Source organism: Ascaphus truei, chromosome 6, assembly GCF_040206685.1.
Source record: "Ascaphus truei isolate aAscTru1 chromosome 6, aAscTru1.hap1, whole genome shotgun sequence".
In the NCBI taxonomy this organism is placed as follows: Eukaryota; Metazoa; Chordata; class Amphibia; order Anura; family Ascaphidae; genus Ascaphus; species Ascaphus truei.
In genome coordinates this window covers 25,097,293-25,119,055 of record NC_134488.1, presented here as the reverse complement: position 1 = coordinate 25,119,055, position 21,763 = coordinate 25,097,293, and the positions used below count along the sequence as shown (strand labels likewise).

Here is a 21,763-nt window from a genome sequence, read left to right as displayed (position 1 = left end):
AACGCAGTAAAAATCTCTAAACGCAGCTGTTGGATTTGTCCAGAATTCAGAGATGTCCAGTTAGTTCTGGTTCCTGGTGGGACAGAGTTTATGGAGGAATGATGAGACCGAGAATTTTATAAGCATGGGAACTTGCCAAGGACAGCAAGACATTGAGTCCCTTCATAATAAGATCTTCAGATAGTGTGAAATGTGGAGAAGTTCAAAGATAGTGACTAAGTACATTACTAAACACCAGTCTACAGGTCACTAAAATAAGTTATTATAGGAATGCACTGGGGTTGTGGAACAAGCTCTTAAAAGTGTTTTTGACAGAGATGTGCGAACCTGCTGAAATTCGCTTTGTCGCAGGATCGAGCACACTTTCTAGAAATAAGCAAAACCTGCAAAAACATAGCTAGAATTTTTTGGCATCAAAGGCTCTATTGAAACGACCCAAATTGTACAAAATTCGCCAATTTGCTCTTTAAAGTGACAACATTGCAGAGCTGTGACTTTTTAACAACATTTTTTTTTTTTAAAGTTTGCTCAAATTTGTCAATTGTCTTTTTAGTGTTAAGCGAACTTGTTGCAAACGTTTGATTCAAAGTGAACTTTTTTTAACGGTCTAAAAAAGTGCGAACCTAAAGAAGTTTGCACTTCTCTACTGATTACTGCGGAGAGTATTCCACTTGAATAAAAAAAAAAAGCACACATCATACATGTAACCACACACATCTCCACCTGTGGCTCTCATATTAAAAGGGAAACATTGTTTTATATTTTATTTACAAAAAAAAAAAATGCCAGCGCTATTGAACTTATAAATTGCTCATATATCAGGTTTACTTTAAGTATCCATGCCTATCTCGGTGAAATGTTCTTTGAAAATGTCTGCGTTGAATTCCGGTGATGCACTTGTACCAGTCATTGACCCGCTCTGAGGCGTTGTAAAGGCCTGCTGTTGGGATATGTTTTCCTCAGGGCTTGCACTGGCGGCATTGCTTACATACGGACTATCGTTTACTGTTGCCTTCTTCTGCTTGGCCACCGGTGGGCAACGATTATCAACATGCCTGCAGTATCAAAGAGTAACTTGGCCATCCCAATAATAAAGGTTATGATTTATTTAGATGAATACAAGTGCATAAATAATGTCATTTTATTATCATATTTATTTAATATCATATAAAAATATATGAGGTTATTGGCTCCAAGGTCAATATGATAGGTAAACGGACTAAACATATTTGGGACCGACTAGTCAAAAGTCTTGATCAATCTAGTCCCCACAAAAATCAAGCTTTCAGGACACAGGGTTCCATGTGGTTCATGTAAAGCCGTTATGCCTCTCAAAAATAAACTTTCAAAACAGTACTAAAAATAGAGATTTTTCAATCCGTGATTATGTTAACTGCTTTACTAAAGGAGACATTTATGCAGTAATTTTCCCAAGTCAATATACCTATGAGGGTGTGACCTCCAGGGAACTACGACGGAGGATACTGGAACATGTAAATAGTATTAAGAAGGCACAGAAATGCCCTTTGAAAGAAAAAATTATTACAAGTGCATCTAAACATTTCTTGGGTGAACATAAAGGCAAACCATTTGGGATGATTGCATTTGGTATTGAAAGGGTTCCGTTGGGAGGTGATGTTGAGAAGCACCTGCTATGTAGGGAAAGTAGGTGGATCTTTAATATTGACTCAGTGGCCCCATGGGGTCTTAATGAAGATTTGAACTTTTCAGGTGTTTTGGGACAATGATTACCACTGATTACTATTAGTCTATATTGTCTCTATAAGATTGAATATTCACTGTTATTTGCTTACACTGTTTTTCCATTTTGTATTTCCGGATTATGACGTCACTCTCTGAATCATTTAAATACTGGCGCCTAACATGACACATACACGCCTCTGACGAAGCTGACGTTGCCAGCGAAACGTACAATGGGCTTTTCCTCCTGCTCCTATCTAGACCACGATATGAGTACACAGATGTAACAGCTCGTGGATGCCAGAGTACCTGAGGATACAGGATTGGTGGTTATCATGTTTTCCTCTTCACTCTTCCTCTTTTCATTCTGATTTATTGGCTTTGATATTACGTACAGTATATGCATTGGATGATATTGTGTGTCTCGCTGTTTACAAATAAGTGTTCCATTCTCTATTGGTTATATCCAGGTACCTGGTTATGACTTCGGTATCAGATCATTTGGATTTCCGTACCATCTTCCTTTAGTAGTCCTTTAACATATAGTTTTCGGGGCCTATTTACCCAATAGGTCCGGTTGCACCCTTGTGGTTATATGGTTTTTAATTGGTTATATACTGTGTGTTGGTATATGTTTGTATTAATTGTGTATTTATGTGGTGTATTAAGTGTGAGCTGGAAAACACCACAATGCCCATTCCCTTCAATGGGCGTCAGCAGATGTCTTATGGAGTTGCACTGCTTAACAGATGTAGCCCTTTGTGTCTCGTAAAACACATGGACTGTAATCATTTGATCATTCCATTGATGCATCTATAGAGGGGGATGGAAAGATCAAGTCTCGGTACATTATAATGGTAAGTAGAATGGGAGATAATGTGAAATGACAAAACGCTAAGGTTTAAGCATTCAAAAATCAGAGTTCACCTAATGGTTGTCTGGGCATCTTTGATAGCAAGTTTGTAAAAAATCTCACTAATGTCTAGGACAAACGTTAGAATTAGAAGTTAACTTTTAACTCAGTAAAAAGCGCTAAACACAGCTGTTGGATTTGTCCAGAATTCAGAGATGTCCAGTTAGTTCTGGTTCCTGGTGGGACAGAGTTTATGGAGGAATGATGAGGCTGAGAGTTTTATAAGCATGGGAACCTTGCCAAGGACAGCCAGACATTGAGTTCCTTCATAGTAAGATCTTCAGATAGTGTGAAATGTGGAGAAATTCAAAGATAGTGACTAAGTACATTACTAAACACCAGTCTACAGGTCACTAAAATAAGTTATTATAGGAATGCACTGGGGTTGTGGAACAAGCTCTTAAAAGTATTTTTGACAGATTTGCAAACCTGCTGAAATTCGCTTTGTCGCAGGATCGAGCAAACTTTCTAGAAGTGACCAAAACCCGTAAAAACATAGATAGAATTTTTGGCATCAAAGGTTCTAGTGAAAAGGCCCAAATTGTTAAAAATTCGCTATTTCGCTTTTTAAAGTGGCGAAATAGCAGACATGCGACTTTTTAACAAAATGTCTTAAAGTTTGATCGAATTTGAAAAGCAATCAAATTGAACACGCAATGCCAATTGTCTTTTTAGTGTTACGCGAACTTGTTTTAAACGTTTGGATCGAGAACTTTTTTAACGGACTAAAAAAAGGGTCAAACCTAAGCGTGCAAAAAGTTTGCACTGGTTACTGTGAAGACAGAAGTTAGCCTAAAGCTAACACAAGAACCCCAATTGCTGCACTCAAAGTGTGATATGAATACCGTAATGATAGGGGTATACAATAACCCACTAAAGGAGTAGTTTATTTCTCCTTAAATCGACACATCGGGGAGAGTATTGTTCTTGTGTTTGCTTTAGGCTAACTTCTATCCCTACCATATGCATTTTATCCCTTTGCACCCCAGTTCCTTTTTTAGTTTAATTGGCGAGCGTTGATTCCATTTCTATAGGTGGTTATTGATTACTGTGTCATTACTGTGTAGAATATTCCTCTGGAATACAAAAGAACACATCATAGGTGTAACCTCTCACACCTCCACCATTGTTTTATATTATATATCTTTGAAATTAACATTTTCTTCAATGCTCTTCCCCAGTGTTATTGAACTTATAAATCTCTCATATGTCTTTTTTATTTGAAGTATCCATGCCTATCTCGGTGAAATGTTCTTTGGAAATATCTGCGTTGTATTCCAGTGATGGACTTGTGCCAGCCATTGACCAGCTCGGAGGTGTTGGAAAGGCCTGCTGTTGGGATATGTTTTCCTCAGTGGTTGCACTGGCGGCATTGCTTACATACGGACTATCATTTACTGTTGCCTTCTTCTGCTTGTGCCACCGGAGAGAAATGATGATCAGCATGGCTACAGTGTCAAAGACTAACTCGGCCATCTCAGCCACTGAAAGTACTGAAGAGCCAAACCACAAAGCCCATTGCCCTCCCATATTGGAGAGCAACAAGGTAGCCTGTGAAGGAAGGAAGCAGAGAGTTATGGAAAGGATGTACGAGTCACGGGTATAAAACAAAGAAAGACCTTAACTTTATGGCAGTCACATTGAGCATTATAGCAAACTGTCATGTAGCCTTACATAATAAGTGGCAGAGTGACCAACTGTAGCCGTAAAACTTTTCCATATGTAATATAGTATATAACATTGTGACGAGCAATTATTGTATAGTCAACATCTGACTTCAAATATTTAGGGATAATCTTCCCATGTGCCGGATCAGGCTCTTCAATTGCGTGAGTAAATACTCCATATTGAGCCGTTTTCAGTCTCCTTTTCCAAAGTGGCTGCAAGGAATTGTTTATTGCCCCATATCTACACCATGATGTTGTATTAACGCTGGACACCGGCGGGTGGTGTATATTGTCCTTACTTCAGTGCATGTGGGACCTTATTTTTCCAGTTACACATCTTATAGGTTTGTGGGTGCTACCATACAATCCAGCCTCATTTTTTGCTTTCTCTGGAGGGGTAATTTGCTATACAATTATACCTACGATCAATGTGTGCTGATATTTTGGTTTGAAGCACAATGCAACTTATTTTTCCATAATCTTCCCATGTGACTGATCTCTGGATTTTTATTGGTTAAGGCAGGAGTGGCCAACTCCAGTCCTCATGGGCCACCACCAGGCCAGGTGATAAGGATATGCCTGCTTCAGCACAGGTGGCTCAGTCATTGACTGAGTCACCTGTGCTGAACCAGGGATAGCCTTAAAACCTGACCTGTCGGTGGTCCTCGAGTTGGGTACCCCCTAAATTTGATATAAAACTCCACACTTTATTAATTTATTAAGGCTTACTGAAATGGCAGGTTCCTCATCAATGGAGCTATGGCTTAGCTCTTTAAAGTAGAGATTAATCTTCGAAACATCACTCCTAGACGAGGTAAAAAACAAGTATACTTTACTGTTTAACACAGATGCTATTCACAGATCTATCCTTCGTCATTGCATGGTTAGGGTGCTAGGAGAAGGGTTACATGGCAAAAGGATAATTCTTGTATGAGATTTCCAAATTGACCTATCAAGATATCTAGAAGTGTGTGAACTGTTCAGAACTCTGTTTGCAAATCTTCTTTCCACAATTTTGTAGAAATGTTCCAATTTTGCGTATTTATTAAGAAAAAAAAGGCACTCAATTTTACCCTTTTTAAGACATTTTCCAAGATTTTCGTCATTTTAATTTGAAAAACTAGGTCACATGATCAGACTTTGCAAATAGTTTTTGGTGAACTTTACTGAGTTGAATTTACAAGCAGCTCCCACATCTCTAATAATATCTATTATAATTAAATAAAAACATGCTAAAAGGTACTTCTCAGTGTCTTCATGGACAGCTGAGAATCCACATGATTTCAGAACATGGTTTTATATTCTACAGCATGTGACAAGGATTGGGGGACTTTACTTACATCTGAGTTTTCGTTGTTTAACGTTGTAATACATAGCGCTAGCAACCCCAACTTTCTTTTTGCTTGAGTATTAGTAAAGTATCAATAGCTTGGGTGTGAAATATTAGAAAAAGTAATCATCAAATAAACAATATTTATTACATACTCATCTAAAATAATAACGGGCAGAAAGGGTGCAAGAGAACTATGCTATTACCTAAGGTGACACCTATTGCAAGATGATTTAATAATGAATGAAAAGGTTGCATTGCTATACACAGAGAGCTTATAGTGCAGTAGCAGAAGGGGTACAGTCATATGTCACTAGCATACTTGTTGAGCATTATCTAGAGTGCAGATGTTAACCTACAGCCATTTACACTATTTAGTCTACTGCATATGTCTCACCTGGCGTCAGTGTCATTGTTCCCATTGTTCCTGGATACAACTGGGATTATCCATTCCTGAAACAGAAGAGGGCAGGTTAAATACACCAGGCATTCTATGAACACACATACCTACACACACACAGTGTCACACACAGTTCTGTGAATGTGGTTGCCGCATGAAATTTGAGATATATAAAAGCAGATCGATCTGTTCCCTCCCTATCTATCAGCTAACGCCAAGTTGGACATAGTCCTGAATTCTGAACTTAAATCCCTTAGCACAGTGGTCGCCAACTCCAGTCCTCAAGAGCTACCAACAGGTCAGGTTTTCAGGGTTGTCGAAGAATGCACCACCTGTGCTGAAGCAGGGATATCCTGAAAACCTGACCTGTTGGTAGCTCTTGAGGACTGGAGTTGGCTACCCCTGCCTTCACACATGTAGTCTTGTTATTCATATTGTTAACAAATTATTGTGCTTATTTTGTCTTAACCAGTCATTGGGGTGCTTAAAAACGTAGCGTTGCCGTGTCTGATTTTATAACATTGTAAACCTGTTAAGCATCGGAAACTGTTTTCAACCAATATTTATCCTCTCAAACAAGAAAGGGAGGAGACTTTTTTAAGAATAAATCCCTTTTTCTTAAGTGGAACTATTGGTGTGTGAATACACAAATTACAGTATCCTCCTTTGTAAATGGATCGGCTCAGTGGGTCAACAGGGGAGCATGGTTCAATTCCCGGTGTCAGCTACTTGTGACCTTGGGCGAGTCACTTTACCTCCCTGTGCCTCGGGCACCAAAATCATAGATTGTAATCTCATCTGGGCAGGGACCTGTGCCTGCAACATTCCTATGTGCTGCGTACCCCGCGCTGTACTGTAACATTCCTATGTGCTGCGTACCCGCGCTGTACTGTCACTGTGAAGGGGTTTGAATCTATTGGGAGAAAAGCGCTATAAGAAATAAAGTTCTTAGTATTATTATAAATAAAAAAGTGGTGGTAAAGGATTGCAACCCCTGATATTATTCTCATTTGGATTTGTGCTAAATACAATGTAGTGCTTCAACTGCCAGGGATTCTGGGTAATGACATGCAAATGAGCACTCACCGTGCTAAATACAAACACTCAAGCACTTGTTCAATTGTATCACTACAAGAGATACATTACCTTAGACTTGGAAGCTGGCCATTTAGAAGCCCCTGCAGACAGCTGGTATATTGTCTCCCTATTGAGACACAGTAATGTTACAAGTTATAAACAATAGCTTTGTTCTGATGCGTCTATAACACTCTTCAAAGTGCATTGCAAAAGCAATAAATCATTGCTGCAGTTACAAAACACTTAATTGTAATTGCAACATATTTGTGTGTCTGAGAAGAAAGAATGGACTAATTACACTCCATTCATGCTCATTGACGGTATAGCCCAAACAGACGCCTCTTTACTTATTGAGCCAGACTCTGGCCTGTGCATTACCTGGTGAGGCCTTTCTTTTAAAGGTGTTGATGGACAGTATTAGGATTCTCAACGTTAGTTTTTTTTCGGAGTGGTCTTGTGGACCAATAGGAACAGTTAAGATCAGTTATTTCAGAAGTGGACTACTCCAGTCCTCAAGGGTCACCAACAGGTCAGGTTTTCAGGATATCTCTGCTTCAGCACAGGTGGCTGATTAGTATTTTATTTATAAAACATTTTACCAGGAAGTAATACATTGAGAGTTACCTCTCGTTTTCCCGTATGTCCTGGGCACAGAGTTATGTTTACAAATGGATAGTAAAAAAAAACCCCTTGTGGCTGTTAGGTTCCAACCGTACAACTGGTCCCAGAGTCCACATATTTGGGCTAATATTTGGGCTAATATTTGGGCAGTGCTAGCCCAGACAGTACAATCGGCACCTATAGCCTACCAATCATCTCTTGTGGTAACAAAACCGGCCCGGCCGTAATGCTGGTGCCTAAACCCCTTAGCATCTGCATCCTTGACCCAGCTGGCGTGGCACCAGGAGGTACCTTTTTAAGAATGAATTGGTATCGAACCCCACCTTAGGCTGTGACCTTCTCTATTTTTATCTATACCTTCAGAGCCTTTTGGGTGTTAAAGTTGAATATGTTGGTACCTTCCTGTGACAAGTGCATGCTGATTCAAACTCAGGGTCATTGTGTTCACAGTCAGTGCCTTTACTCACTGAGCCATGCCATCAGCCCTGAACATGGGTAACAAGGGTATCAATCACCCCTTAAACATATCACTGGAATTAGTTATCTTTGGTTCTAGGAGGGATTGCCCCTTTAACTGTTACCACTTCTGACACAGTGTTATTTTGCCTCACTTCTGTGGATTGAAGCAGAGGGGTCTCCGGAGCATATCTGTGATCATTTCGGCTCCGGGGAGCACCTGCTTCCGAGGTAGGGGGTGCCGGTATCTCTGCAGTCTGCAGAGAAATGGCGGCTTCAAATGACCCGGGGGGGGAGGGGGGGCAATAGAAAGCTTTGACGTCATACCTTGCAGCTTCCTATTGGCCTGGATATTTAAACTTCACAGAGATACCGGCGCACCCTGAGGAGGTAAGTATCTTGGGAAGTACTGGGTCCTGGAAGCTCTCTGCTTCAATCATAGAACCAAAAAAAAGGAAAAGGATGTTGTGCAAGGGGTTTTACTGCTTAAAGGAGAAGGTGAAATGCATATAAAAGCAGAAGCCGACGCGTTTTGCTGCCTCACAGCGAGCAAAAGGCCTCAAAACCAAAGCCAACGGGAAGACCGGGACACACAGTATTTACAACGTATCTGTATCTAGAAACCTTTACTGCTATCTTTTAGGCAGTCCTGGCTAATTGTTGCTTCTTTGACTGTATTGATACAAAACAAGTGCCAATGTTATGATGTAATTATTATTGATCATATTGATAATTATATACATTAGGGCCCCGCTTTTTGGCTGCCAGCTTTTCAAGAAGGGGGCCGCCATGTCTGCGTATGTACAGAACAGGGGGTGCCGAGGTCGCACATGCGCAGAACGGGGGGTGCCGAGGTCGCGCATGCACAGAACAGGGGGTGCCGAGGTCGCGCATGCGGAGAATGGGGGGTGCCGAAGTCACGCATGCGCAGAACGGTGCGTGTCGAGGTTGCGCATGCGCAGAACGGGGGTGCAGAGGTTGCGCATGCGCAGAAAAGGGGGTGCCGAGGTTGCGCATGCGCAGAATGGGGGTTGCCGAGGTCGCGCATGCGCAGAACGGTGGGTGCCGAGGTTGCGCATGCGCAGAACGGGGGGTGAGAGGTTGAACATGCTCGATTATTCATTTCACAGCCTTGAATTATTATGGCAAAGTGTCTATTCCCAATGGTTCCTCGTGCTAATTACTGCGCTTGATTTCCAATCCTCAACTTTAAGATGTAATAAATAGTTTATTTTCACCCCTATATATTTTGAACGGAACATACTTTTGCTTTGGTGCTATACTGCAATATCCCTTCTCCCACCTTTTTTTTTTTTTTACTTCTCTTCGTTCTATAAAATTTCAAGTAAAAGTCTAATGTCTTCAATCTTAAAAGGAGCCCAGCATATTTTGTAACTTTTTACCAAGTCTTTTACAAAAATAAAAAAAATATGACTTTTGGTCCCTCATTAAAGTAATTTTGTGGAATAAGAATTCTGCATGGAGTTTGTATACAGTTGTGAACTTTCTATTTGATAATCAGATTCGAAAATGACTTCATCTCATATTTTCTTTTGCACGGCATATATTTTTATTTCAACTAATTGCATAGGTTTGTATTTATTTATTTACATTTTCTCGCCCCCAGACATGTCATTATTACACAATGTGTCGGCAATGTTGGTTTGTAATTGTTCCTCTCCTTATCATCTCTCCTTCTGTCCCTGTAAGTTCTCTACACTTACCACATAGATTGTAAGCTCTTCGGGGCAGGGACTCCTTTTCCTATTAATTAATTTTTTTATGTCTGAAGCACTTATTCCCATTGTGTTATAATATTATGTTATGCTATGTACCTAGATGGCGCTATTAAAATAAAGATATACATACAATAGCCTGAAATGCACTAATGCTACTGTCTATTCATAGTAATTTCCAAACTTTGTACTGTGCCTCTTAACTAGTTCAGCTCCTGTGCTCCCGTTCCCCATCTCCTGTACCATTTCCCCCCCGTCCCCCACACAGTCTTTATACAATTCGAAAACATCTACATACTTTCTGCCTTAGCAAAAGCTTACAGATCCTTATCCAGTAGAGATGAGGTGGCCAATTTCGGTCCTCAAGGTCACCAACAGGTCAGAGTTTCAGGATATCTCTGCTTCAGCACAGGTGAGCCACTGATTGAGCCACCCGAGCTGAAGATGGGATATCCTAAAAACATGACCTGCTGGTGGCCCTTGAGGACCAGAGTTGGCCACCCCTGCAGTAGTAGGCCTAGACTTGTTTCAGTAGAACAGAACTGCCTTATCTGTGGTTGGGGGACAATACTCGTCCTTTGTAAGCAATAGGTACATGAAACACAAATGAACAATCTGAAGGTTGAGCTTTACATTGTGTGTTACATTTGGTGTATTACCATACCTATGTTTTCCTTACCTATCCTACATACTCTAGCTTTATCACATTGCAATAAAGATCAGCCTGATATCAGTCGTTGTGTATCTTAAGTATTTCAGAGCCCCAGATTTTTTTAATTTTAATGTTATTTATATATAACCATGAAATGAGCTCTAGCCTAGTACTGTATGTTCAAATAACAGCTAGTCTATCATGTTAATGCTTATTTTACACTTTAGATGTGTAAAGGTGAATTTCTGCATATACCAAAACTGAAACTAGGGGAAAAGTAGCTAATCTCGGTGTCCTACAATAGCATGTATTATATATTAAAAGTATTTTTCGACCTTCTTTCAAGTAGCTAGGCCGAATGTCCAGGCAGAACCCCAGGGTGCAAAACTCTTTTGAAGTCCCCCTGAAGCTCCGTCCGACCCAGCACCCGCCTGCCGCCAGCACTCAGTCCATAGGCTGGCGCCGGCCCGATGCTGGGTCCTCTGCTTGTTCTTTATCAACATTTCTCAGCTATAAACTTAGGACAGCAGTGGTGCATTGGTTTTATTTCTGAACCAAACCCCACTGCTTTCAATAATACCGTATATATTGTAACCCCATTAGTGTTTCTCACAGGACCAAACAATGCTACTTTTGTTCTAATCTAATTTTATCTGCCCTGAGTCCACATCATTTATTGGAAGGAAGGGGTTACATAAAGGAGTGGAGGCAGGCAATTGATTTTCAGGGCTGCACTTGACTTCAAGCTAAGGAATGATAAATACTGGGCAGCAGCTGTTTAAAAACATGAATAAAATGTGAAGTTGAATTAAGTAATGCCTAAGAAGGCATTGGAAGAATAGTTCCATGCACAGTATTGTGTTCGACCCTTACCTCTTTGTACAGGAAGAGTGTTGAAGAATACAGACTAATTAAAATAATAAAATGATCCATAAACTCTTTATAAAGAAAGAATAATTGTCCTACAGTTGAATAGTCTGGATTTTTTTTTTTAATCATATATGACTTTGGCAATGAAAAAAGGTTGGCACAGAACAGCAACACTTATAAAATGGGTTCCAATTGGTGTATTAAATCCCACTCACTTGCATGGCTTTGGGCACCTGGTAAAACAGGAGAGCCTGTGATCCAGTAGTCTCTCGTATAGTCTGTAGAAACAGTGCCCTGGGACAAAGAAACATGAGGAAAAGTATTAGTTAGCAGTGATAATCTGGAACCTATATATATATATATTTTAAGATGGATCATGCTGTACATGGGTCCTCCCTCAATCACACTTTGGGGGAGGTCCACCAAGGTCCGTTTGGGGGTAATGCACCCAATGAAGTGTTTACTGCCATTGACTTGAATGCCACTGAACGCCGGATCAGGTGATTTAACCCACAATTGACCTTAGTGAATCTCCCCCTTTGTGTGTTTTAGGTTGTCGGATGGGAAGATTTTTTTTTAGTCATTTTTAACGTATTCTAATGTAACAAGCATTTTTGTTTCTATAGCAACCATTTACAAAGTCACATCCCCTTCCTCTTCTGAGACAGGCTCTGGCTCTTGAGCCCTGCCCTCTCTCTAGCAGTGCACCAATTGTATCTAGTGCCGGCCTGGTCACACGATCTTCCACACAGAACTTTAAATCTTGGGTAATCTTTTGCAGCACTAACAGTGATTTAATGAACCCCCGAGCTGAATCTTCAGCGATCGATTACAGGAGAACTGATCGATCGGCAACTTAGCTAATCATGTCAGTGTGTAGATTGCAGTGATGCACATATTCAATGGATGTTTTTATTTTTTTTTAAACGGCAGCTTGAACTGCAGCTTTAAGTCAAAGACATTATTACATCACCTTATGTCATACATTTGTAAACATCCTTAAGATTTAATTCCAATTGGTATACAGTATTTTGCTTGACAACAAAACATGGCAATCAGTGGTTATAAATTCAGGAATTTTCTCTCTTTTAAATCATACAACTGCAAATCGGAATCTTGCTTTTAACATACAGCTCATTTTGGGTAATATATTTTCAATAACTTTACCCATCCTCATACATTTCGTTGGAAAATTCAATTTGACAGGTGCTAGAATAAATACATTGGTTTGAAGGAATACAAATCTCTAGACATTGTATTCTCCCTATGTTCCTGTGTAAGCCTCATAGCTGCCACTGGAACCTGCAACACATTCGATCTCAATGTCCCACTGCATTTGTATATCCTTTCCATATTTGGGTTGCCCTATTTTGTTGGGGACACAGAGTTAGGGAACTACCTTTGGTCCCTTTGGACCTGAGAGAACGGGCCTGAGGAAGGGGTCGTTAACCCCAAAACGTAGCCCCCCCTATATCCCTCCCCATCGTTTCTACCCCACCCCCCTGTGGTGGTTTTCCTTGTCTTTTCCCCTTCCCCTGTGTTGCTCCCCTATATTTCTTCCTATGTGGGTCGTTTGTATATCTGTTGTGATTTTCACATTTATTATTCCATTTTGATTATATCTTGTGCTTCCCTTATTAAATAATTTTTTTTTTTTTTTTTGCATTTTGGCTTATCTCCACGTTTGAGATTATTCTGCAAGTCAGTGTGTGCCGGAACATATTTTCCTATATCCTTATTGTTTTGGAGGAAATAGGGTCCTCCTTGTTCATTTTGCACCCTGCAATTAGTTAACCTTCATTTTTTGGAGTGTTGTCTATCTCGTCTGTTCCTGCAACACATTCTATCTCAATGTCCCTCTGTCTTTGCTGATCGTTACTGGAGATGTGCAATTTTGATTTTAATCCGCCGCGGATCGGCCGGTTCCTATGGTCCGCGGATCTCCGTGGATCAATCTCAAAAAAGGGAGCGATTTGTCTTTTGCGGATTTTTTTGCTATCATTGACCATACAATCTGCGTATTCCGCCATCCGCTGACGGATTTCAAGAATTCAATCCTTGTATCCAACGGTTTTCATCCGCGCGGAATGAAACGGTAAAATCCGCCGGTGGATTTTACACCGCGGAACGGGTTTTGAATGGCAAACTCGGGACATTCCGAAAAAATGGATTTGGACTGGTTCGCCAATCCTTACTCTAATCCTTACCCCAGCCTGGGTACTTGTTATAGTTGCAGTATTCCTTCCCGGGAGGCAGAGGATAGAAGTAGTACCCACATCCACACTGGTGAATCATTCTGTATTGGAAGCATGAAAGCAGACAAGCCTAAAAACACAACACAGATGTAGCTCAGGTAGGTCTACAAGTCAAGGAATCTTTCCAATAAAATGATGCAGAAAGGCATTTTGATCTTGTGTCTGTTACCTCAATGTAGGGGGTCCTATGGCAGAGGACAGATTAGTAAATATGGGTGTTGGTGAAGACTGAGCAACCTGTGCTAAAGCATGGATACCCTCAAAACCTGACTTGTTGGTGGCCCTTGGACTAGAGTTGGCCACCCCTGTCCTAACGGTTCTGGCAGGCTCATCATTCCTTTACAGCGGTTACAGTAACGTTTTGCTTACAATCAGCCAAAAGTGTAACACAGTTAGAATTACAAGCAAATATAATCTCCCAACCTCCCTCCCTTCATAACGCCTCAAAATATCGGTTTTATTTTCATGCTCCCCAACTCTGTCCCCTCACATGCTCTTTGTTGAACTCTTCACTTAAACACAGACCAGGAGCAATATAGTATAGGCAGTTGCAACGTCCGCTTTACCAGGCCATCTGCAAGGAGCTGTTCTCTGGGAAGCCCAAATGCAATACATTTCCTAGCTTTCATAATCCATTCCTCAGCTGTCTCGCTGCTGATCATGTGACAGAACTCACCTGCGTTGTGTAAGATGAGTTGTACAGGAGTTTTATAGCCACATCTTTCCCGTCTCGTGTACACTGGCTATACATTCCACCCAAGTGATTCAACTCATCCTGAAACACAATGGAAGAGTGTTTGGAGTGAATCTTCTTTGCTGGACCTGGTACCTACAAAAATCTCATAAGGGGGAAAAAAGTCTGCATGGGGAGGAAAATTGAAACGGAAGTGAGGGACTGCGCAAGTGCAGTACCGAAAGTGACGTCATTGAAGTTTGTTACCTGCCTGCTGGGAGTTGTAGTTCGGGGGCTGGATGTCAAGCATCCAAAGGAAATCAGAAGGGAAGGCCTGAGTGACTACAAGTCCCAGCAACCCCTGCTATGGATGACAGGCACTGTACTTCAGTCTCTGTAAGCTGTCCAGTCAAAGAAGTAACGCACGCGCGTACGTGTGTGTATATCTATATATATACATACCATCACGTTTTAAGTTATGGTGGGTGAAAAAGGCAACAAGAAACCTCCATATAGCATATAAAAAGATCACTTGTGAGCACATTCACATGTGCTAGGCAGGTCTGCAACCCTGCCTTTTGCAATTATCACCCAGCATACAGTGTTTCCACTGCAGCAAGGGATTCTGGGAAATGACATGCAAATGAGCACACCGTGTCACCTTTTGCCTGAAAAACCATTGTTACATGGAGCCCATATAAGCTAATGCTCTGTGAGGGTTTGGGAGTCACGCCGCCCTCGGCGTGCTCCTCACTCACCTACAGCTCCGACGGAGATCCCCGCAGCACACTCTCATTCCCTCACCGGAGCGCCGGTCACTGCTTCACGTGGGCGCGCGCGCGCATGCCAGGACTGCACTTCTAATCTCGGGCTGGCGGCTTCACCCGGTCACGCGCACGCAAACCCTGCTATACGGAGGCATGGCCACACGGCGTCGCTCCAACCCCTTAAAGGTACAGCGCATCAAAACATTGCTGCAATCAAATGCACTCAGACTACTGGGCTTTATGGCTCCTCCCATGGGACTCATTCTGGACCTATCCCTGCGGTATCCTGGCCCTTCTACACACCTCCACCTTGCTGCACTGCTATTGGACCCTCTCTCCTATATATACCTGGCAGAATCACTGACTCGTTGGCTGAGCATAGAACCAGTTGTTCTCACCATTCTCTGCCTCCCTAGTTCTCTTTGCAGACTTCCTCGTGAACCGAACCGGCTTCCGCTACGTCTTCCTGTACCTCTGGCAACCTGAACTCGGCATACGGCTACACGACTCTCCGCACCTCTGGCTTCCCGATCCTGGCTTACGGTAAACTACAACGTCCCTCTCTCCAACCCCGGACTTGGCAAACGGCCTTCCTACCAACCGTACCTCTCCTACCCCGATCCGGAACCCCAGACCAATCTACTCTCAAGACGTGCCCACGTGGCTGTGGGTGGCGTTCTAACCTTTCCCACCTCAGCACCGCGGTCCCGTCTCGTTTGTGGTGAGCACATCCTTACATTATGCTCAGCCCACCAAAAATGGACCCCGCTGAGGTGGAGCGGACTTTAAATGCCCATACTGCTCTTTTTACAAGATTAGAGTCTTATCTGGACCAATCTGATAAACGAATGGATGTTTTACAGCAAAGCGTCCACGCCCTTACTCTTCAAGTTCGAGTCCTCACGCGCCAATCTCCACCCGTGGCACCGGCGAATCCTTTCCCGATACCTCCGTTCAATCCAGAACCACGTATTCCTCCTCCCAAACACTACGCGGGGGATCCCCAAGGATGCCGGGGTTTCATTAACCAATGTCTCGTTCAATTTCGTCTCTCCCCCTCTCGCTTTGTGTCTTCTGTCTCCAGGGTTGGCTACATCTACTCCCTTCTCACCGACCAGGCACTGGCATGGGCCTCTCCCATCTGGGAACAACAGGGGTCTCTCACACAGGACATCGATCTTTTCGTCGAGGAATTCCGAAGAGTTTTCGATACTCCAGCACGGAAGTTAACGGCAGCTTCTGCTCTACACCACATAACTCAAGGAGATCGTTCGGTTGCCCTGTATGCTGTGGAGTTCCGCACTCTTGCTGCTGAGACGGGTTGGAACAACGAGGCTCTATCTTCTGCGTTCTGGCAAGGTCTGGCTGAAACTCTAAAGGATGAGCTCGCCGCACGAGATCGCCCTACTAACCTGGAGGAGTTAATCGCTCTGGCTATCCGTGTGGATCAGCGCCTACTGGAGCGGAGATACGAACGTTCTCATTACCGTCAACGGGTTCCAAGAGGTCTTGCTCCCACCTTCGTGGCTCCGTCACCTTCCGGGGACATTCCTGAACCAATGCAGTTGGGGGGCAACAGGCTGTCTTCTGCTGAGAAGCAACGTCGGCGCACGGCCGGACTTTGTATGTATTGTGGCAATTCCACTCACGTTTTACCCCAGTGTCCCCACAGACCGGGAAAACGCCAGCTCTCAATGAGATCCCGGAGAGTTTCGTTGGGAATACTGACCCTTTCTCCCATCGTCCAAAACATCCTTCCTACCAGGATAGTCTTGCCTATAATACTGTCTGGAGAGGGGTTTCACACCCGGGCACGGGCGTTCATTGATTCCGGTTCTGCAGGTAATTTCATTGATGAGACTTTTGCTAGACAGAACAATATTCCATTTATCAACAGGAGGACGCCTGTAGGTCTGGAGGCCATTGACGGTCGACCTCTAAATCCGGCATTTATCACACTACAGACGGTACCTCTTCTACTGCAGTTCGTCGACGTCCATACGGAGATCATTACTCTCGATGTAATCCACACTCCCTCTGCTGAGTTGATTTTGGGTCTTCCTTGGCTCCAACTTCATAATCCTCGCATCGACTGGACGGATCGGGAACCTGTGCAGGGGTCTCCTTCTTGTGCCAAGACATGTACCAGGGTTTTCCAGAAGATCGGTGGAGTATCTACCATATCTGAGAAGATTAACTCCTTACCTTCTGTGTACTGGGAATTCCGTGACGTATTCGATAAAGCACGTTCCGAGGTACTACCGCCGCACCGGTCTTTTGATTGTCCCATTGACCTACTTCCTGGAGCACCTCTTCCCAGGGGAAGATCCTACCCTCTCTCTCTTCCAGAGACAAAAGCCATGAACATTTATATTGCCGAGAACTTAGAAAGGGGTTTCATCAGAAAATCTTCCTCCCCGGTCGGAGCAGGATTCTTCTTCGTCAAGAAGAAGGACGGTTCTCTCCGTCCATGCATCGACTACCGGGGTTTGAATAATATCACACGCAAAAATCGATACCCTCTGCCTTTGATTCCGGAACTCTTCGACCGTCTCCAGGGAGCAACTATCTTTTCTAAACTGGACCTGAGAGGTGCTTACAATTTAGTAAGGATACGAGAGGGGGACGAGTGGAAGACTGCTTTTAACACCCATGACGGCCACTACGAGTACCTGGTTATGCCATTCGGTTTGTGCAACGCACCAGCAGTTTTCCAGGATTTTGTCAACGAGATCTTTCGGGACATCCTTAATACATTTCTTATTGTTTACTTAGATGACATCCTCATCTTTTCTAAATCCGTTGAAGAACACATCAACCATGTTCAACAAGTGCTGTTACGCCTTCGGGAGAACCATCTCTTTGCGAAATTGGAGAAATGTCAGTTCCACCTCAAATCGGTGGCGTTTTTGGGATACGTTATCTCTGACTCCGGTTTCAACATGGATCCAGAGAAACTTAAGGCTATTTTGGACTGGCCTCGTCCTACCACTCTCAAAGCCGTGCAACGCTTTCTGGGTTTTGCAAACTATTACCGACGTTTCATCCGCAATTTTTCCTCTACAGTATCTCCCATAACGGCTCTCACTAAGAAAGGTGTAGATCCTTCATCATGGTCTGAAACCGCCATACGGGCATTTGATCTGCTAAAAAAGGCTTTTGTGTCAGCTCCCATCCTCAACCACCCGGATCCTAAACTTCCATTTACCTTGGAGGTAGATTCATCGGACATCGGGGCTGGAGCCGTCTTGTCACAGAGGACATCTCCGTTAGCTAAACTGCATCCATGTGCCTTCTTTTCGAAGAAATTTTCGGCCGCAGAACGGAATTACGATGTCGGGAACCGGGAGCTTTTGGCGATCAAATTGGCACTAGAAGAGTGGAGACACTTCTTAGAAGGTACTGAGACACCCATAACCATTCTTACAGACCATAAGAACCTTCTTTACTTAGAAGGGGCACGTCGTTTGAACTCTCGACAAGCCCGCTGGGCATTATTTTTTTCTCGATTTAATTTTCTCATCTCCTTCATCCCTGGCTCCAAGAATCTAAAGGCGGATGCTCTGTCTCGACAATTCCTTGCTGAAGACAAGTCTGAAGAGCAGCTAGAGACAATTATTCCCTCTAGATGTATCCTGTCCACCAACTCGTTTGATATTATGGGCAAGATTCAATCCGAGCAATCACAGATTCCTATGGGGCTCAAGGTTCCAGAGGGAAGACTCTACACGGCGCCTCAACACCGCAAAAGGGTTCTCGAGTGGTGCCATTCCTCTAAGTCTGCAGGACATCCAGGGATACGGAAAACCAACGACCTTGTTCAACGTACCTTCTGGTGGCCTGAGAGGGCTAAGGATGTGGAGGAGTTCGTCAAAGCATGTGGCACTTGTGCTCGCAATAAAGTACCCCGGGTTAGACCTGCAGGCCTTCTTTTTCCCTTACCTATTCCAGACCGTCCTTGGAACCATATCTCTATGGATTTCATTGTGGAGCTCCCAGACTCCAAAGGAAAGAATACCATCCTTGTGGTAATTGATCGTTTTTCCAAACAAACTCACCTTGTTCCCTTAAGGGGTCTTCCAAATTCCTCCAGGCTGGCGGACATTTTTATCCAGGAGATTTTTCGTCTTCACGGAGTACCTGCAACCATCGTCTCTGATCGTGGGCCCCAGTTTGTGTCAAGATTTTGGAGAGCCTTTTCTCGGAGGATGGGTATTTCACTTCATTTTTCCTCGGGTTACCACCCACAGACCAATGGGCAGACGGAGAGGGCCAACCAAAACCTGGAACAATACCTTCGGTGTTTCATAGCCGAGACTCAGGATGATTGGGTAGATCTAGTTCCTTGGGCTGAGTTTGCTCTTAACTCCCTTCGCAATGACTCCACTCAAGAATCACCCTTCTTCATAAATTGTGGCTTTCACCCTTCCCGCCTACCCTTCTCTCCTATAACCTCAGGAGTACCAGCAGTTGATAAACGCATCTCCCGCTTAAAGGACTTATGGACAAAGACTCAGGAGAACTTAAGGGTGGCTACTGGGAGACAGAAACTTCAGGCAGATCGTCTTCGACGCCCGGTTCCAGAATTCGTCCCAGGAGACAGTGTTTGGCTTTCCTCCAGGAACATTCGTTTAAAGGTTCCTACCATGAAGTTAGCACCTAAGTTTCTCGGTCCTTTTCCTGTGGTCAAGAGGATTAATCCTGTGGCTTATCGTTTGCGTCTTCCACCCTCGTTGAAGATTCCTTCAGTCTTTCATGTTTCCTTACTTAAACCTGCATTCCGGAGTTCTCGCTTTTCTAAGTCCACGGTATCTCCACTTCCTCTTCTGGTCCAAGGTCAAGAGGAGTACGAGGTTCAGTTTATCCTGGATTCTAGGATCTCCAGAGGAGGGTTACAATATTTGGTTCACTGGAAGGGCTTTGGACCTGAGGAACGTTCCTGGATTCCCCACCGGGATCTCCACGCGCCTCGCCTCGTTCAGGCTTTCCATCGCAAGCATCCCTCCAAGCCATGTCATGGACGCCCGGAGGTCGCCCCTGAAGGGGGGGGGGGTACTGTGAGGGTTTGGGAGTCACGCCGCCCTTGGCGTGCTCCTCACTCACCTACAGCTCCGACGGAGATCCCCGCAGCACACTCTCATTCCCTCACCGGAGCGCCGGTCACTGCTTCACGTGGGCGCGCGCGCGCACGCCAGGACTGCACTTCTAATCTCGGGCTGGTGGCTTCACCCGGTCATGCGCACGCAAACCCTGCTATACGGAGGCATGGCCACACGGCGTCGCCTCAACCCCTTAAAGGTACAGCGCATCAAAACATTGCTGCAATCAAATGCACTCAGACTACTGGGCTTTATGGCTCCTCCCATGGGACTCATTCTGGACCTATCCCTGCGGTATCCTGGCCCTTCTACACACCTCCACCTTGCTGCACTGCTATTGGACCCTCTCTCCTATATATACCTGGCAGAATCACTGACTCGTTGGCTGAGCATAGAACCAGTTGTTCTCACCATTCTCTGCCTCCCTAGTTCTCTTTGCAGACTTCCTCGTGAACCGAACCGGCTTCCGCTACGTCTTCCTGTACCTCTGGCAACCTGAACTCGGCATACGGCTACACGACTCTCCGCACCTCTGGCTTCCCGATCCTGGCTTACGGTAAACTACAACGTCCCTCTCTCCAACCCCGGACTTGGCAAACGGCCTTCCTACCAACCGTACCTCTCCTACCCCGATCCGGAACCCCAGACCAATCTACTCTCAAGACGTGCCCACGTGGCTGTGGGTGGCGTTCTAACCTTTCCCACCTCAGCACCGCGGTCCCGTCTCGTTTGTGGTGAGCACATCCTTACATGCTCGCTGGTAACACAGCTTTAAAGCACAGCATGGGAATCAGATGCAAATCCAGAGAAACCACTCACAGACATGTTTCAACCTTAATGGGTATCATCAGTGTGAAGTTGGTTGTACTGCTGGCTTTGCAATTTTCAAGACTGTAGGGTTTACCATCACGTTTTAAGTTATCGTGGGTGAAAAAGGCAGCAAGAAACCACCGTATTGCATATAGCAAATAAAAAGATCACTTGTGAGCACGAGAGAGAGAGAGAGAGAAAGAGAGAGTGTGAGAGAGAGAGACCTGAAAAACACTGCATCAATGCCATATTTTGCAGAATTATGGGTAGTATACCTGGGGGCTCACAGTGCCTCCTCTCCTCCTTACACTTCCCCCACTCTTACTGTCCTCCTCTTTTCCCCCATGTGTGTCTCGCTCTCTCGCTCCCCGACCCCACCTGTGTGAGAGGGGCTGGGCCATACGGGGAGCGGGGAATCAGGCTGGGAGAGGAGGAATTCCCTGTTTGGAGTCAAGGCACCGCCCCCTCCCCCCCCCCCCACATCAAACAGAAAGCAGCAACCGGCATAGCGCCAGGGCCCCACTGCCACAACCAACATGGCTGCTTCAGGCCTCCAAGGCGGAGCTTCCTCCATTTTACTCTGCTACCACATACATCTGACTGCTGATTGCCCCTCAAAGTGGGCGGGGCCCGATTATAAGGTGAGTATGCACTTTTCAACTTAACTTTATTGAAAACAAACATCGCCTCATAATCGAGCAAAACCGGCATATAGTTACAGTAACACAAGAATAGT

General features: G+C 44.1%; 2 protein-coding genes across 4 annotated transcripts in view; both read right to left on the bottom strand.

The window, feature by feature from the left end:
• Positions 1 to 21,763, bottom strand: part of LOC142496764 (phospholipase A2 homolog otoconin-22-like) — a 399,541-nt gene that overhangs the window by 25,646 nt on the left and 352,132 nt on the right.
• SCNN1D (sodium channel epithelial 1 subunit delta) overlaps positions 793 to 21,763 on the bottom strand; it is a 54,393-nt gene continuing 33,422 nt past the window's right edge. For 2 of the 3 annotated variants that reach the window (XM_075603660.1, XM_075603659.1), the window contains 7 exons: positions 14,355 to 14,453; positions 13,631 to 13,748; positions 11,639 to 11,717; positions 7,158 to 7,215; positions 6,009 to 6,064; positions 5,011 to 5,086; positions 793 to 4,165 (listed from right to left, as the gene is read on the bottom strand). In XM_075603660.1, coding sequence (XP_075459775.1) covers positions 3,818 to 4,165; positions 5,011 to 5,086; positions 6,009 to 6,064; positions 7,158 to 7,215; positions 11,639 to 11,717; positions 13,631 to 13,748; positions 14,355 to 14,453 — 834 coding nt within the window. In that variant the 3' untranslated portion in view covers positions 793 to 3,817. Of the gene's footprint in view, positions 4,166 to 5,010; positions 5,174 to 6,008; positions 6,065 to 7,157; positions 7,216 to 11,638; positions 11,718 to 13,630; positions 13,749 to 14,354; positions 14,454 to 21,763 lie in introns of all 3 variants that reach the window. The other variant, XR_012802104.1, reaches the window with a different exon arrangement.